This window comes from Manduca sexta, chromosome 25 (genome assembly GCF_014839805.1).
Source record: "Manduca sexta isolate Smith_Timp_Sample1 chromosome 25, JHU_Msex_v1.0, whole genome shotgun sequence".
NCBI classification, from domain to species: domain Eukaryota; kingdom Metazoa; phylum Arthropoda; class Insecta; order Lepidoptera; family Sphingidae; genus Manduca; species Manduca sexta.
In genome coordinates this window covers 13,047,821-13,067,372 of record NC_051139.1, presented here as the reverse complement: position 1 = coordinate 13,067,372, position 19,552 = coordinate 13,047,821, and the positions used below count along the sequence as shown (strand labels likewise).

At 35.4% G+C, this 19,552-nt stretch overlaps 2 protein-coding genes across 4 annotated transcripts in view; one reads left to right on the top strand and one right to left on the bottom strand.

Moving 5' to 3' along the window:
- LOC115448648 (solute carrier family 12 member 6) overlaps positions 1 to 19,552 on the top strand; it is a 601,928-nt gene that overhangs the window by 381,752 nt on the left and 200,624 nt on the right. The window lies entirely within an intron of this gene.
- On the bottom strand, positions 15,174 to 18,210 carry LOC115448652 (trypsin, alkaline B-like). Its single transcript, XM_030176152.2, has 4 exons — positions 18,056 to 18,210; positions 17,462 to 17,630; positions 16,819 to 17,074; positions 15,174 to 15,683 (listed from the first exon to the last, which is right to left on the bottom strand). Exons 1-4 carry the CDS (start codon positions 18,102 to 18,104, stop codon positions 15,339 to 15,341), a joined length of 819 nt encoding a protein of 272 aa, XP_030032012.1. The 5' UTR covers positions 18,105 to 18,210; the 3' UTR covers positions 15,174 to 15,338.

Below are 19,552 nucleotides of genomic sequence, written 5' to 3'. Positions count from 1 at the left end.
TAAAATGCGAAAGTTTGCTACGTTTGACGAAAATGAATGTACCTAATATAGTCATGGCTTGTATAAACAAATAAGTGATATTTTTGTCCCGGACAAGTACACACTTTTTTCGGTAAATGACAAGATGTAAATTTATCGGGACTTTAAAGATTCAGTGGCACTGTTGCATTATGGTACGACTGCAGTGCTTAGGTCATGGGTTCGATTCCCGGGTGAGGCACTGATCTTAGGCTTTTCTGCTCAGTATCGGCCTGGATGCTAGAATTTGATAGGCTCGATAATATGATAGGCTCTCCCCCTATCACATCATGAAACGGAAAACACGTGGCGGAAAGCTGGTGCACTTGTTGCGACTGACTGTGACTTTTATCCCTTTGAGGATATAATGCGTTAGTGTGTGTTTAAAGAAATATTTAAACCCCGTAATAAACATTAATTTAATGGCATTTTCTTTAATGTTGAAACAAAGAACTTTGAAATTATATTCATTAATTGAAATCATATTAAATACCAGTCTTAATAGTTCTCATATATTAAATATAGTTTTGTTTCTTTATATACTGTCCTACTACGGAGCACGGGTCTCTACTACTGAGAGGAATTATTATTTGAGAGGTCCACCACGACGGCCTAATGCGGATTAGCAGACTTGATATATCCTCGCAATCTTATAGAGATCTTCTCAGGTATGGAGATATCCTAACGATGTTTTCCTTCACTGTTGAAGCAAGCGATAATTTAGAAAGAATACACACATTACTTTAGAAGTCAATGGTGCCTATCTTGGGTTTCGAACCTGCGGTCATTCATCTCGCCAGTCCATTCAACTCCCAACTAGGCTATAGCCGCATAGGATCCATAAACGATACATGAATCATATAAATCTTCAACAGCTAGGTAAGACGTGACATGGTAATGGATGTTTGTTTCAACCTCCCAGGACTAAAACTAAGTATGGGTCTAATATTTTTTTAGTCGAGCAACTATAAAGAATAATAAGTTTGTTTTCTTCGATATCAATATATTTTAGCAATCACTACACATTACATACACAATAATTGCTATTGTACATCATTTAGATACTTACTTCTTTTTGTATTATTTACAACATTTCAATTCTTCATTTCATAATAGATTCTCGTCTTATCTCTTCTATGTATGTATTATTATCTATTAGTGGAACCGATGTTAGATTAAGATCCTTAATTTTCATAAATTTTATTTTATTCATAATTTTTCTGTTTGATTTCCTAATAAATAAATAAAAAGCAAATATTGTTGTCAAAGAACATTGGTTTTTAGCTCCGATGTTATCTTCGCTGTTGTATATCAATATAGGTTCAATGATTTATGGACTGCTTCTGTAGCGTATTGTACTGCATGCGCAGTACGGCAGTGCTTCTGCAGCGGTCGTGGGTTCGAATCCCAGGTTGGGCAAAGCGATATTTAGGTTATTATGCTCAATATCAGCCCGGAGTCTGGAATTTGTGCTCGATATGGTAATAGACTCGCCCCCTATGACATCATAGGATAGAATACATACGTCGGAGTAGGTGTACCTGTTGAGCTTGCGACAAAGATAATAACGTCCTCGTGAGCGCATATGCGAAGAACTTGGTCTTGTTCGTAACATATATGTATATAGTTAAAAAGTAAAGGGACTCGAGAAAAAAAAATATAGACATAATGAAAAAATATTTCATATATCTATAATAATATATAGAGCTGATGAGTTTGTCTGTTTGAACGCGCTAATCTCACGGAGCACTTAACCATTTTTATTTTCTATAATAGCAAGTACATTACTCCTGACTGCAATAGGCAACCTTTTTAAGGGTAAACATTTATACCTGAAAAACTTTTTCAAGTGTAATATAAACAATATCTTATCAATAATTTATCAGTATCTCAATAAATAATATTATTTTGACCACCGTCTAGTTTTTTTTCTGCGCATAATTGTAGTAAGTATAAGGAAAATATATCTGCCTCTAACATTTTTTATATAACAGCAGAACATCTTCACTATACTATTCATGCTGAAGTGGTTTTTATAGCATGTCATTGCGCATAATGTCTAGGCATAGCTTTTCAAAATGTGGAACACTCTTCCCCCCTCCCAGAGGTATGACGATATGTTACATGGGGGCGTTAATGTAGATTTTGGCAATGAATTTCCCTCCGTAACATTATTATTTTTTGGATGAAAGAGAAAATCCAATATGTTCTGCTGCACCTCTAACAACTTATAAATATGCAACATTTTCGTGATCATTGGCGTGAGCAGTAAGGGCGTGAAATCCTACTCAAACAGCGGCTTTTACTAACAGAAACATTTTCTTCACTTTCGCCAACTGATGCTGACGTCATAATACATTAATTAATGTATATAAATTATTTGCGAAGTTTTATAAAATATTAAATACTAAAATACTATGTAGGTACATTTTATTATAAACTGCAAAACAAACATTACCTGTGATATGAACCTCGTCTAAGTTATACTCAATGCAATCCTTCCACAATAAAGACTTTTGGTAAACTATGTACAAACGTACAATACCCTGGGCCCTTATTCTGTACGATAGTGTAAACGGGTAACGCGACCGTGTCATGTTATCTTCAAGAAAAGTGCGTGGAATGGTATTCTGTAAGCCAAATTTCTATAGTCCTAAACATGATGCATTGTGTTACGTGCTTGTTACACGCTGTTTAAATAACGTGCGGGATAGAGAATAAGGCCCCTGTAGCTACGCCTACCGCCATCTAGTGAGCGTTATAGTACAACGCCGTCAAGGTTCAATGGCATTGGCGCTTCTTAAAGTCTTAACGGCAAAAAAATGCAGAGGTTACCTACGTAGACAACAAATCGTCAAAGTAATACTGCTAAAAAGTATGGAAGACTTATGCTGTTGTAAGGTTCATATATTTTTTTTGCATCGTCAAGTGGAGTAGTCAATATAGAAGTTGGAACGACGAGATTACAAACCATCGCCATGCAACATAATTATGCCAGACTATTTGAAAATGAAACATATTACTTATATTAAATAAATTCAGGTTGTATACGCTGTTATCAAAAAAATACAATTTATTGGTCACACGTTTTTAAGCTCTAACCGTATGACGTCTTATAAGATTGTCTAATTGATTACTACGATTGGATTTTACTTTATCAGGCTATCGTATGCCCGTCCTTGAGAATATCGCTCATCCAGAATAAGTCGAAAACTGTATTATTGAATACAAAAGGATTAATTAAACGTGTTTCAATTGTGTAATTAATTTATATCACAATAATTTTGACGCATAGTAAAGTATCTTTTTTTTATTGCTTTGAATGGCCAACCCTCTGTCCGCCTGATGGTAAGCGACGCGACCGCGCACAAACAGCAGAAACACCATCCAACACCTTGAATTAAAAAGTACTTATTGTTTGGTATTCTACTGCACCATAGGACGATCAGACGTCATTCAGTCTTATTACTAAATCAAATACAGGCATCGATATATATGTACTACGTTCTAGATCTGGCATTCAGAACTCTCATTTTCTTCAACTGGGGCCTTATTCTCTATCCCGCACGTTATTTTAACAGTGCGTAACAAGGACGTAACACAACGCATCATGTTTAGGACTATAGAAATTTGGCTTACAGAAAATCATTCCACGCACATTACTCGAAGATAACATGATACGGCCGCGTTACGCGTTTACACTATCATACAAAATAAGGGCCCTGAAGTGTACTGTAAACCAGAATTGGTTGTTATTTTCCTTATACTCCCTTTTAAGCGCTTTAGCACTGCATGTTGAAAATGTTTGGTTAGACGTCGATTGAAATTTTAGCGCTGCAGCGAACTTAAGTTCTAACCCCAGGTTTTCAACAAATAGTTTATATGGACGTTCGTGTCTATAGAATTTAACAAAAAAAAAATTAAAAAAAAATATTTATCCAAAAAAAATTATGATCAAACACGTAAACTCATTGTTAAATTATATCACGGCATTTTCGCTCTTTTTCCCTTGTTTATGTAGTTCAATATTAATTTCATGCATAAATGGTACAGCAAACTAACGTTCTTTAGCGATGTATAGGTAGACACCGCTGTAGGGGAACAGATGGTTGCCGTTCCTCTATGGAAGGGAAAGATTTCCAATCAGGCGGATGTTGCGCCTGACCGACCGCGGCACCTCGGATGGTTGCCCAAATTTTGCCCTCGCAAGTCAGTATCATCTCTCGCCATCTAGCATGATTGTTGTGCGTTATCAATACAATTCTCTCAATACCACATAGGTCTTCTCGTAGTACCTTTGATGTTGACGAGATGGCGGTGTATCTAATTATGCCGCCACAGTTCTATTGAATATACGTATGTACCCATTATACTACCTAATTTATGTACACATGAGATAAATTTTATTTACTTAGGGAAAGTTTTAACTTGATAATATAACAGCGATTATTATAAAAAAATAAATTCTTTCGGCAGTTACAATGATAAATGGTTAAAAATTTACCAATATTTTTTTGTTAATTAAAACTAGTCTAAAACTACAACTACTATACAAGTTATATGTAATTGCAGTCTTTAGAACTAGTTTTATTTTTTATTTTGTTACATTTGTTTAGGTGCGCCTGCGCTGCGTTGTAGGAGAATTCATGTGAGTCCAATATAAACGCTAATATTGCATTACATCCCAAGACTCAAGTCTGGTAAAGTATCCAGATAAATTCCAAGCGTTATGGAGACTACTAGTAAGATAATAATATGATGATTTCTTATGTTTACGCGAATGTTAGAAATTGAAATTAAACTAATTTTCCGGATTCTATCGCGGTTTTTTGTATTTTATTTTTCTCCTGACGTTTCAAAGACTTTGCAGTCTTCATGGTCACGGGGGCTGAGGTGTTGTTCATCCGTAAAGTCAAAGTTACAATATGTACGTACATTTTACAAATATACAACTGTTTAAATTTTTTTGAGCTGTTGGTGGTCCGGTCTACGCAGAATGAGCTCACAGTGTCTTGAAGTCTGGCAGCCGGTCTTTTGGGTTCCGATTTAATTAAATGTAGAACTGGATCCCAGGCCTGTGCAAGCTTCCAACCATCTTCCCTGAAATTAGGATATTTTTTAATTTCAATAGCCTCGTGAATCATCCTGGGCAGGAATCGGTGTTCTTTGGCGAGGATTTGTGGCTTGTTTAGTCGCAGATAATGATTCTTAAATAATTCCATGACCACTCTTAAGGCGATACCTCAAGGTCCATTTTCATACATTTTGTTTCACCTTTAATCTGGGTAACTAAACAAGTATTGGCAAGTAAAGAATTTAAATTCACGTCTAGTTAGTGATTAGTTCTCGCAGTTGAAAGAAAAACGTAAAAATAATTAATAATCATGGATATTTCGGCCTTTAAAATTTAATATGACGAAATTCTAAAATTTAATATGACGAAATTTTAAAGGCCGAAATATCCATGATTTTTAATTATTTTTACGTTTTTCTTTCAACTGCGAGAACTAATCACTAACTAGACGTGAATTTAAATTCTTTACTTGCCAATACTTGTTTAGTTACCTAGATTAAAGGTGAAACAAAATGTATGAAAATGGACCTTGAGGTATCGCCTTATTTAAAATGCAAAATAAGCTCTGTCAGTGTTACTGTGTAAAAAGGTTTACAAATTCTGTTGTAACACATTATTTCAGTTGTGACACCTTCTGTTGTGATCTCCTGTATGCGATAGCGCTAAAAATATGAGCCTTACCCTAATGTTTTGTAAAAGCAGCGTGGCGTCGTTAATAACAATAATATCTGATTCCGTCGATAAACCCTCGGTTGATAAACTTTCAATTAAAAAAAATATTATCACACGAAACCATGATTTGTATTGTGTTATTACGGGGTTAAATTATGTAAGCTATAAATATATGTCGCCGCAGCACCTCGTTATTCGTTGAATTGGTGAATTTCCGGAGCGATAGTGGCGCCATCTATCATTACATCGAGGAAGTATTAGAAGAGGAGGGAGGTCGACTGCTGTCAATATAAGGACCGGCCGAACGACGAGAGCTCAATCTTCTAGAAGTTTTTGTACAAGTCTTATTTGGACGCTCGAACACGAGCATATTGTGTATTCCGCTAGTGTTACTATGCAGTAAATTGTTAGTGAAGTAAAGAAGTGTTTCAATAATTGAATAACTGTCTGGAAAATAAATATAGACCGGTGATACTTTACCGGTCATGTCAAAAAAATAACCAAGTAAAGAGTTTTCACTACGACATATATTTCATAGTCGTAAATATTATAGCAATTCGAGGTAGCCGTATAATATAAATGATTAATAAAGCTTTATCAATATTCTTTGAACAATAAATGTTTTATTACTCAGATCAACAATAATTACTTCATTTGGAACACGCTCTGACTGCTTCAGTGGCGTAGTTTTCTGCATGCGCGGCATGGCAGCGCTCTGAGGTCCTGGGTTGGAATCCCGAGTTGGGTAAAGTGATATTTGGGTTTTTTTCTGCTCTGTATCAGCTCAGAGTCTGGAATTTGTGCCCGATATGGCGATAGGCTCCCCCCTGTCACATTATAGGTAAAGAATACACTTGACGAAAAGTGGGTGCCCTGGTTGCGACTCTGACTACTCTTTTGTGGATAACGCGTGATGTGTGTTTTTGTTTGTTTTCTTTGGAAAATGCTGATTATGATTGGGCGTAAAAATAAAACGTTCATCATTATTGACGGATGTATTATTAAAACTTTTGTGACCAACCTATTTTAGTAAGAATTCTAAAGATTAGGGGCCTGTTTCACAACTTCTGAGTAAATTCTACTCATCACATGAGTGTATAAGTCGAACAAATATGAATGTAACACTAATCAATACTCCCAAATAAATGGTAATAAAATTAGTATTATCTAAATTAGCTGTTTAATACGATACTTTTTGTATCATTGTGTATTTTCGGACGTTATCTCCATCCGTTTTCACAACTAATGCAAATTTCCTAGTACATTTTGAATCAGTTTGATAAAAAAAATATGTTTACCATTATCATTAGTACAAAAATAATAATCATAGCTTTATAGCTATGATTATTATGTTTTATAACAATAAATGCTATCAAAATATCACCTACTTACTTCCAAAATAGAATTACGAAGCCAAGATTATTTATTATGACTTTATTTGTATAATGATAATATTTTACAATAGATCAATCTGGGAGCCTCCAATAATATAAGTATTTTTTATTAAAATATAATTATTTTACTATATTGTCAATCTTACCTACTACAACTGTCAAACCTAAAGACACTAAAGCGATAAAGTTACGCATGGTTGATTCCACAACTGTTTATATTATTATTTTTCACATACCATATATACCAATCTTGATTAATGATTACAAATGCCCTGAAATCTAAGATATGATTTCTAATCAGTTTAAATATTAATGAGAATGATAAGGTTTCCTTTGTTTACGTTAATCGTGAGTGAAATGGTTTTCAATCATTTTACTCGTTGTAGTTCTCGTCTGATTAACTTCAAATTATACACAAATCTCGCCTTTATCACCAAGGGGTTAGGCAAAGGTGTTTCTTTTTTATAAGGGCGTGACAAGTGAGCCAACTGCACCTGATGGTAAGTAGAGTGGGGTCTAATAGAATGTCGACTGGCGAGAGATGATTATCCCTTGACAATCTCTAAAAAATCACAACTATGTCAGCCTGTTAGATAAACACAGGCTGGGGCCTTATTCTCTATCCCGCACGTTATTTTGACAGTGTGTAACAAGCACGTAACACAACGCATCATGTTTAGGACTATAGAAATTTGGCTTACAGAATACCATTCCAGACACATTTCTCGAAGATAACATGACACGGCCGCGTTACGCCTTTACACTATCATACAGAATAAGGGCCCTGTGTTGAAGGTTTTATATGTATTATATAAATTTAGCTGGCTTATATATAAAATGTCATTGTAGTTTCCATAGCGATGGAAAATAACCAGAACAAAAATGGTGTAACTGTGATACATACGATGTAGCGTAAAACTCAGCTAACAGTAAATAAAGTCTGCTCTGTTTATAAATTCTAAAGGCGTTATTACTATGCAACATATCCCATACCTAACAGGCTGATCCCGAAACACGACTCACTTACGTGGCTTACTATAACGCATTTTAACACGTTGTGTACGGTATTCGCCGGGAGGATATAAGATATATGCTACCACCAGCAGTGTAACCAAGGCACCCACTTTTTTGCCAAGTGTTTTCGGTCTCAAGATACAATAGCAGGTGAGCCTATCCCCATATCGGGCACAAATTTCAGACTCCGTACTGTACTGATCAGAAAAATCCAATGTCACTTTCCCCGGCCCGAAACTTAAACGCCTTGTTTAGAATCCCGGGCGGTATTGCAGCTGATGCGCGGTAGAACATTTTTGTCTTTATCACAAAGCGATGTTCTACTGCGCACACAATGCAACGACGTCACCGAGTGAATCAAGTCAATCAGTCACTTCAAATTATGTACTTAATAATAGTTATACCAACTGTAATATTAGACCTTCCAATAAAAATTTTGGTCAACGAACACTTTAAAACCCCACTGTGAAACCAAATTTTAACATTGAAATAAATAGGTCAGCTAAGAGTAACTGATTAAAAACTAAATACGTAACTATGTCGAAATGACAAGTTCCTTTACTTATTAAATTTGGTAAAAAAAATAACTTTGAAAACCGCAATAAAAGAAAAAATAATTTCACTTAAATTATTCAAACACAAGCAATCTTATTTTTGATGATTTGATTTTTGTATAATGATTTCTTATGTCCCGAAAAATACTTTAATTTTAATGATTTGTTGTTTATTTTGCTGTTTATGCATTGTCTGTCATACAGTATCAAGAATTAAAACGATAATAATTTATTAAGATTATAACTGATAGCGCTAAGAACACTGTAAATTATATTATTAAAATTAAGTATTTTTAGATAACAAATCTTTAAGTTACAAATTTTCTGCGACCATTTTAATTTTTGATAGGCCGTTTTTATGAAATCCTCAACTTGGCGGATACCCGGGAATATGTGTCACTTTTTTTTATTTTTTTCGGAAATGTCAGAGTAAAGGCAAACATAACTTCAGAAATAAAGCTAGGATTATTATTGTTTAAATGACGCTATAACCGCGGGCTGAAATCAAGAAAATTATCCTGTAGATAAAGATTTTCTTAATTTCAGCCTTTCTATTAACATCGTACTCGATATGACGACAAACTCCGTCTTGAGCCAGGATAATAATATTACCTTTGTCCCTGCCCTAAACCACTGTAGTGATTCAAAACGCTATCAGTACTACACCATCGCCACCTATTTTAACATTGAAAATATGTAGTAGTGCCGGTGACAGCAATGGCGACGGGGAAATCCGAAGAAAAGTTCGATTGTTCCTCATGGACGTAAATTACCGGGATAAAACGTAGTCCATGTGTTAATCCAGGAAATGAACTATGTGTGAGCAAAATTTCATCCCATTCCGTTGAGCGGTTTTTGAGTTTACTTCAAACATACATCCAAGCATTTTCAAAAACTTTTGCATGTGTGTAGGAATTAAAAATAAGTACTCTTAGAGTTATTTTAAATCTCTATATTTAATAAACAAATAAAAAAATATAGATATCGCCGAGATCTTTACAATAAAAACAAACCTATCCATTTTTATTTACAGAGGGCTATCAATATTAATAATTAGGTGTTACTCGCGGCTTCGCCCGTGTGAAAAGTCTTCCTGCTACATTCGTTCCTAAAACATTGTATGATGCCTGCGCCAACTACCAACTAAATTAATCATAACCATTACCTTGCATGGGAGCAAATTACCCGTATAAAAAGTAGTATACAATCCAGGTTATGGTCTACCAGTGTAAATTTTGAAATAGGTCATTATTTTATTAAGAGTGCGACGTATTGTTAAATTCTATGAATGGAGCATATCCCGATATAGATATTACTTCATTTAAACAAATTCGATAAATTTAAGTATATTATTTTAGACACTTAGTTTGTTTTTAAATAGTTCTAGGTATAAGGTCTACTCCTCACGAGTGAAACTAAATAATTAAAAAATATATTCGAAGAAATAGTACGTACACGTGCAAAATATAAATTAAATCAACAAAATCAGTTAGTCATCAGAGCTAAAAGTAATAAAAAATCATAATTACTGTGTCTTCACCCGTCTTCGTGTATAAATTTTGACAAACACTTGCAATATTTAACAGAATAAATAAAATGATTTTGATCCGGTCATTAACGACTAATAATTGTAGGCGTCAAGATCGGATTTCAGCGTATAGACGTGTTTTAACAAATTTGCATAAATAAGCCTGAGGATTGTCTTGCTTTATTATACCATATACATCGGAAATTAATTGAAATCAATAAATCTATGTACATAAAAATGAATCCCTATTTCCCTTGGTCACACCATCACGCGAGAATGGCTGTACCAATTTCACTATTTTTTTTTCTTGTGTTTGTTATTGTCAGGAGAAGGTTTTTATGAAAGAAAAAATTCAAAAATTGCTCGGAAAATTAGAAAATTTAAGAAAACTTAACGAAAATATTCATTTTACATAACTGTCAATTGTTTGAAATAACTGTCAGCGATTGACACAATGCGCGCTGCGAATTCATAGTTAAGACGAAACAACGTCTGTCGGGTCAACTAGTACACCATATATATTACTTACATATTTTTACATAAGTATATATTGCAGGAGCATCTCTCATCATCTCGCATTGATGAGTTGTGTATTTATCTGCCAAATTGGACCCCTAATTCTGGAGTTGCCATTAGTACGCTTTTTTTTATCTGTATCATTGTGCGACTCCTGGAATGAACGACAGCGTGGTTGCATCTCTCGCTCCCAGGCCGAAGAAGTCCTTCCTTACGTAAGGGCTTCTGACCTCCCTTATAATTGGAGATAGGCAGCATGAAGCGCCAAAGCTTCTGTACAATTGATGAAATACTTTAGTATTTCATCAATTGTACAGAAGTTTAAGTATCTGATGATGTGAAACCAGAAAAAAATCCAGTATCAATTTAATTAAACCATGTTTTCCTTTTTCAGGTAAGATTGCCATAACCTTTTACTGGTAAGCCATAATGAAATTATAACTATTTAATCGTGATTTGATCTTTTATTATAAGAATCAGTTTAATTGAAATTAACTTTATATGACAAATGTAGCATAACAGCATGTGTTCAAGAAGAAAATTTCTTATGTCATTGCGCATCGTCGTGTCATCATGTCGATTCAACGTCAAACTGCCGCGTCGTAACTGTTCTTTTTTTCTTTTTTATTTAATGATTTCATGAAATTCGGGTTAATTTGCACACTATAATTATTTTTACAAAGATTGTGTTTTAACCGGTGCGGTATTGGAGGGGACAAGGTTCCGTTATCGGTTATTATATGAAATACAAAAAACAACTGAACAGCAAAAACCAATAAACGTCCTTCGATTTTCCCCTTGTGGGACAACACGAGCAAAATCGTGAAAGTGAGTGTTTGATTATGGATACGTCGGTAATCAAATGAGTTTGCAGAGCGTTTCTGAGTCAATTAAAACATTAAATTTGTTGTAAGCACCTAGTGATATTTTCAGTCTTGTTTTCCGATTGGCTTATAGATATTAAAAATAAATACGGTCATTATTTCAAAAGAAATATTTTTTATTTTATGCTTTTTAGTTCTCTTTTTTTCCATAGTCGGGTTTTTATTTTTTTATATTACAGAGGGAAACAACACAATCTTTGGGATGCACCTGTTCACTAACTAGTTACTTTGGTTACAAATTTGAAAATAGGCGCGCGCATTCGGCGAATCCCCGTGAGAAATATGATTATTATTACACAAATAAACATCTCTAAGTTTTCCATTTACGGTGTATGTTACATTTCGTGGCTACACGATTATTTCTATTTAACACTGCCATCTAGCGTTAGAAAGAAAAATGCCTCCAATATTTTGCTTGATTGCGTTGTTATCGCGTTGTTAATAAAGCTCTTTTATCTAGTGAGTACTATACATAAAGTAGAATGACACAAAATGTTCGCTAGATGGCAATTATTATTACGCCATTTAAAAGTTGTGTGAATTAAAATTTGAATAATAATAAAAAAATATATAAACTATAATCATCGCAGAATAATTACGAATATAAAATGCAATACATACATTTATCTTCTTAACAATTTACTGAGTTATTCGAAGCAGAGGTGTAAAATAAAAAGTGTAAATTTCGAACTAAATAAATGTCACTAAAAGTACTTTGATTTTACACTCCCTAATACAATTATGAGATTAATGCAAATATGTCCGCAGGTTCAAATCCCAAGAGGACACACCTCTTTTCTAAAAAAAAATCATGTGTGTATTCTTTGTGAATTTATCGTTCGCTTTAACGGTGAAGCAAAACATCGTGAGGAAACCTGTACATCTGAGAAGTTGTCTATAGGAATTTTGAGGGTGTGTAAAGTCTACCAATCCACACTAGGCCAGCGTGGTGGACTAAGGCCTAATCCCTCTCAGTAGTAGAGGAGGCCCGTTCTCAGCAGTGGGCAATACAGGGCTGATATTATTATCTCTTGGTCTCTCGTGGCTCGCCGGCGAGCCAAGACAGCTACATGACATTTGCGTGTGTCACGGGATTATAACCTTATATACTACATAATAAGGTTATTTTTCCGTCACACGCGTAGCTGTCAATGTTTGGCGGCAAACATTCAGCTACCTGTACATATTTGAAAATAAAATTTTGACAAGTCATATTATTAATGCAATTATTACTTATTACTCTAAGACAATTCATCGCAGTGGCAACATCACATTTTCAGTCACAAACACACGCCATATTCGCACTAAATTACATGATAAAAAAAAAATAAAAAATATAACCAGGATTGTTTTATGAAAATATTTGTTTTTTATGGATATTTTTTTTGGCACAGTGTTAGCAAAGGGGGCATTCCACGTGAAGCGGGCACGAAAAAAAACTCGATGTCTCAGATTTTCGTAATATTTGATTATGTTATACCTGTATATGTCCTCGATCCAGATACAAAATATTATTAAAGTATAAAGCCTGGTAAGCGAGTTAAAGGACTTTGAAGTTTTAACTGGCCGGCTGGTATACGCCACTTCGAATCCAATTATCAAGTTTTTAAATGTTACAATAAAATAAATAAACAACAAGTTAATACAATTAAATCTTTTTAAAATGTTCTTGTGCACCGTCAGTAATATAAATATATTTTTTTATATTATAATCAGATGTAATTGAATCGTTAGAGCGATGCAAAACATGATAAAATACTCTAATCGAAAGTATTTCGTTTAATTGAAAGTTTTTACTACTTCGCTCTTTCTGGCGACCGCCGCGCTTCGGCACTGTAATCGGTCTAGCTCCTAAACTACTTTTCAGCCCATTATGAAACTTCGCAGGGATTATCTATACAATAGTAGCTATTTTTAGAAAAAAATAAAAAAAATATAAATATGCCAACTTTGTGAAATTCAAGTTTGAAACTTTCAAACACATTTTTTCAAAGAAAAAACATTTTTCAATTTCCAAAAATACAATAAAAAAAGCTCATTAAATGAAGTATTTATTTCATTGCTTTATTTATTTTATTGTAACATTTAAAAACTTGATAATTGGATTCGAAGTGGCGTATACCAGCCGGCCAGTCAAAACTTCAAAGTCCTTTAACTCGCTTACCAGGCTTTATACTTTAATAATATTTTGTATCTGGATCGAGGACATATACAGGTATAACATAATGAAATATTACGAAAATCTGAGACATCGAGTTTTTTTTCGTGCCCGCTTCACGTGGAATGCCCCAAAGGTAAAGACGAGTATGTGGTTTCATTTATTAACGCATGTTATATAGGTACTTACTACAGCGCATTAAATATTGGAGATAAATTAACCTTATATCATTTTGTGAGATTTTTTATAACAGCAGCCCTGGATCTAGAGCGGGGCAAGCCAGGGCCCGTGCCCTGGGCGGCAAATTCACACTTGGCAGACGCATACGCAACTCATCATTAACGCATCTTTGACTACTGAGACGTTCAGAATATTAAACACATAAATTATTTCCCGCGGGACGCGAAATGATGATGATGATGACAAAGGTAAAATTTAGGTGGTCGAGGGTGGCATTATCCAGATTTTGCCCCGCCTCAAAAAAATCAAGATCCGGGACCGCCTAATAGTGGGCCATATATAGGGCAATCTGATTGTACAATACTAAAGAAGTCGGTATAGTGTCATGTCGTATGTAACTGATATAAAATTTCCTTCAAATATCTTGGGCAAGAGAGATGGTAGGACAACTGGGGTGATACTAAAGTTATTTACTACGTTAGGTATTTAACCCTTTAAACTTAATATTTAAGTGTAATTTACTACAGAAACGTACTAAAAAAAACTATTCTTACATAAACATTTTTTTTTCTATGATTGAAGCTATATTTCATATTCTTACGGTGTGACTAGTTGAGCCGCTTGGTGTCCTAAACGTCAACTAAAGGTAAGGGTGCGGTTTGCGTAAAATTATTCATCCGAAGTTTGTAGCTTATTCAGGTAATGCCGCCTCTTTGGACGTTATACTGGCCTTTATGCTCCAATTATTTGAAACGGGCATGCGACTGTCATTACTACATAAAAATTTCTCTACGTCACAATTTTTCCTTATTCTTATTACCCATAATATACCTACTTCCCTCTTTAATTTTCTCCCTTTCCCCGCTGATCCTCGCACCTCATCCTGTCGCATCGCCTGTGGACGGCAACCGGAGCATCGCCTGGTATCCCGGACCTTCTCGCTGGTGTGCGCCTCGTGATTTTGGCTGCAAGATCGGTGAGTAATTTTGCGCAGTATTACCTGATAGCCCTTGCCCACCTCCCTTGAGTGGACATCGTAGGTAGTGCCTGCTCGGTTTTGCTTTCCCTTAGCCCTCACTTTTTCTCATTGGTTGGGCTATTTACACGCCCAACCAATACCCATTCGATTGATACTGCTGCGATTATTAGCTGAATTAAATTAATTTATAAAAGGAGACATATGATTTTTTATTTTGTATTTACCATTATTATTACTTGACATTGGCGAAATCATCGATAAATTAACGGTGAAAGCTATAATATAAATAAAGAAGAATGACACCCGTGGTTTTTAGGCCAGTGAAACATTAACTAGAGGCAAAGATAAAAAAGGGACGTAAGTGGTTTCATTTATTTGATTTTATTAATCTCGTAATAGTGGATCGATATAAAGAGTTGTTTCGGATCCAAGCAGTGTAGCGCTGGACACGAACGTTGACACCAGGGAAGCGACGATCAGCACAGCGTATGCCCCAGGAGGTAACGCCGGCGATGACGTTGTTGTGGTAGACAGGACCGCCGGAGTCTCCTTGGCAAGCGTCGCGACCCCCGACGTCAAGAATGCCGGAGCATAACATGTTGTCAGTCACGATGCGGGGTGGGAAGGCACGACGGTATCTATCTCTGCAGACGTCCAGGTTGATGGTCCGTACTTCGACGTGTCGCAGTTGCTCCGAAGGGTTTCCTCTGAACTGTAAATTAACGATAAAAACAAGACGTACGTGTGAAAAATTACTGTTCCGTAGAGTACTACACTGTTTTTGGCGTTAGTACTTCGGGACCTACACAATTTATGATCATGATAAATGATCTGCCCATGTTCTTTATAACGCAAAATGTTTGATGTTTGCCAATGATCTAAAATTTTTATGACTCAAAATACGGGGATTGTGTAGCGCTACAAGGAGATACCGATACTTTTGCAAATTGGAGTGCTAGAAACAAAGTGCCACTTAATGCAACAAAGTGTAAAACTATTTCTTTTCTCGACCCCATACGCCGATTGCAACAAAATATAATATGTTGGATAGCGTGCCGCTCGATCAAGTCACCACGATACGCGATCTGGGTGTAACCATGGACTCCAAGTTAAACTTCCATGAACACATAAGAAATATTTGTAAAACAACCAACAAAACGTTAGGTTTCATTACCAGAACCTCTACACCATTTAGGAATATTAGCGTTCTTAAACTTTTACACAATTTGTTTGTCCGTAGTTAATAAGAATAGAACTCTATTTTGTGGAATCCCTGCGAAAAACTATATATCCTTATGGTTGATAAAGTGCACAAAAATTCTGCCGCTACATATATATAATGTATATGTATATGTAGCGGCAAATTTTTTTGTATAATTGTCATTGTGTAGACAATGAAACTGCGAGAGAACATATTTATTTGTATATTCCGGACCATTACTGCGTGCTAAGGGGCAAAGAAGGCATCGTCTTCTCACGTGAATACTTGCATGGCGTTTAACGCACACTAGAAATAGCCCGACCGCTAAGGCAATTATCTTGATAGACACATTTTTTGAGAATGGATTGGATGCCGATATATTTATTGAAAGTATTCATAGCATTAGTAAAAAAGTTTATATGTTTTTAAATCATACGAATTATAGTTAGTCACCTTTACCTGCAATAATTTAATTTTCTTCGATGTTCTTGTTAATATGAATAATCATTATATAAGTGTACCGTTTTGGTGTACCCTCACTTTAAGCTTATATTTGACTTTTAAATAAATAAATAAATTGATGTACAAGATACAAACATAATATACATCTATATATTGATATATTGTAGACAAGCACATCACGAACCTGTGTATGACCCCATCCAGCAGCCCATACCGCCTGGTTGTCTGCGACATGGTAATTGGCGCCAGCATAGTGACCAGCACGAGCATTCTGGTTGAATGCAATGTTGGAAGCGAGGCGCAAAATAGCAATATCATTATCAAGGGTTCTGTTGTTGTAATGATAGTGAATGATATGACGATCCACAGCGTGGACGACGCCACCGCTGTTCGCCCAGGTGGAACCAACACGCACGCGCCAAGCTCCAACAGCATATCCACTGTAAATAAAAAGCATATAACATATTATATTTGTTACTCTGTGCTCAAGTGTCAACGATTTACTGATGGTTAGTCTCTCATATGTTAGAAAGGGTAGGTACCACCGCAATGTCTATTTCTGTCGTAAAACAGCAGTCTGTAGTCACTGTTGTGTTCCGGTTTAAAGGATATTGTAGCCAGTGTAACTACTGGACATAATAAGACTTAACATCTCGTGTCTCAGACTGGCGAGTGCAGTGGAATACCAAACAATACTTTGTAATTCAAGGTGTTGGATGATGTTTCAACTGTTTATAGGCGATCGCATCGTTTACTGACTGACATCAGCCGAATGGCAAGCTCGTCTCGTCATTCGAAGAAATAAAAAAAACGACCGCGCTACTTACTGCAGGCAATGGGCAGCCGAGAGAATGTGTCTGCTATTAATGATGGAGCCGCCACAGGCTTGAGACCACTGACTCCAGTCCTGGGTTCGCAACAGCGCCACAAGAGAGGGGTAGTTGTCGATGGTGGTGACTGAACCGCCGACGATTCTCTGCGGAGCCGACGGACCGGCTGCGAAACGATTAAAAATATTAATATATTTATTTGGTGAGAATTTTAAGTTAACAACTAAAAACCCTTAAAATCGGTAGTCGAAAATGGAATAGGCTGAAATGAGTACACGGCGTCAATACAGACCTAGAAAGTGTTCGCATAGAGAACTTACTTGCCGTAAAAATATGAACAAATTTATTCTCGGGTAAATAAATGGAAACAGATTACATTAAAAATTAGCGCTGCAGTGGTCCTTAGGGTGTAGGTGCTGCAATACGAACTTTGTTGGCACAATATTATTAATCATAAATACATAACGCCTTTATCCTCGAAGGGGTAGGCAGAGATGCAACCAGGTCACCCAAATTTTAATGGAATTATTCCAACAATAATGTTTCCTTATTCTTTACAAATAACCAAATAGTACCGTGAAACTAACTTACCCGTAACGGCTACGAACCCAAGGGCTAACAATGCGATCAACGTCTTCATGATTAATTAACTGGAAAGTGACTGACATCCGAACAGTATTTGATAGGTATATATACCTACCAAAGGGTGCTTTTCAATTATAAATATTGATTAAATTAGATAAGACAACTTTGGGTATTTACGTTTGAGCGTTTTAAAGTCAATCATTTCTCTATTTTCCTGTTGGGTTCCATACGATTCTATTGCGCCCAATATATTACGATTATTATAAAATTTTTCTTGTTTAACTTAATACTTGAAACATAAATGCGATTGTGTATGTTGGGGGGACGCGAGTATTGGAAGTCAGCGAGTAATGGTGGTCATGTTCATAACATACAAACGAAAGCTTTTAAATCAGCGAAAATAAATCTTAAATGTTTCTTACATAAACCTCCCATTTCACATGCGTCTTGCGATGAGAATACAGCTATTATTTGCAAGAAATAACCTTTAGACACTTGCGCGTATTTCATATTATTTTACAATTGCACAAAATAAGCGATCAGTACATTATTTTAATAAAACTGACTAATGAATCAACTCTACTATGTAACGGTGTTTTTATTTAATAACATTTTGTAGTGATTTTAAAGCAAATCATTTAATTTAAAAGTTTTTTTCCCGCCAATGAGAATTCGTGTAATGCTTGCCAAAGCGTAGCTCCACTATCCTATAAATAGCTTATTAAAATATATAAATAAAAATGTGACACCCATTAAATTAAGTTTTAATGAAAAATAAAATAAAAAAAGCAGAAACACGAAAAAATTAAATAATTGAAGTCTTAAATGAAAGGGCAAAAATTATAAAAGGTGTCAAATAAGGCCAAAAGGCGCATGCGTTAAGAAAACACGCTTTTCAGATTCAGAAAGACCTAACCGATAGGTGATGACAACGAAGATTTTGGTAGTAAAAGCGACAATGAGTCTGAAAATATCTGCTTGATATATGGAGAATTCGGCCGCCAAAACGAGTTACGATGCTACTGCATATCCTGTGGGTGTGGGTCATGGACGCACAGATTGCATAGAGCGGGATACTCCAGGAGAATATTTTGTAACAACTGTTAACTCTCATTACCCACATAGTGACTACAATTACCCGCATATCTCGATAATGATGGTCAATGCTACATCTTTTTTTATGCTATAATTTTTAAACTGTATTTTCAAAGATAATTATTTTGTCTGAAACTGATAGTTTATTAACTAAAGTAGGTTAGAAGTTGATTTTTGCAAAGGTCTAAACATAAAACTTTTTTTTTTATTTAAATTATTGCCTAAGTGACTTCGATTACCCCCTGTTCCTTTAGCTCCCGTTCGCAGCATTGCGCAGTGCTCCCATAAAAGTCACAAAGTACAGAGCAAATACTAAAAAAATAATTTAGGCACCAAACAGTAGTTTGAGATAAGTGTATATGTATAACAAGTACTTATAGATTGTTTTGTTCTAATTTATAACGACCT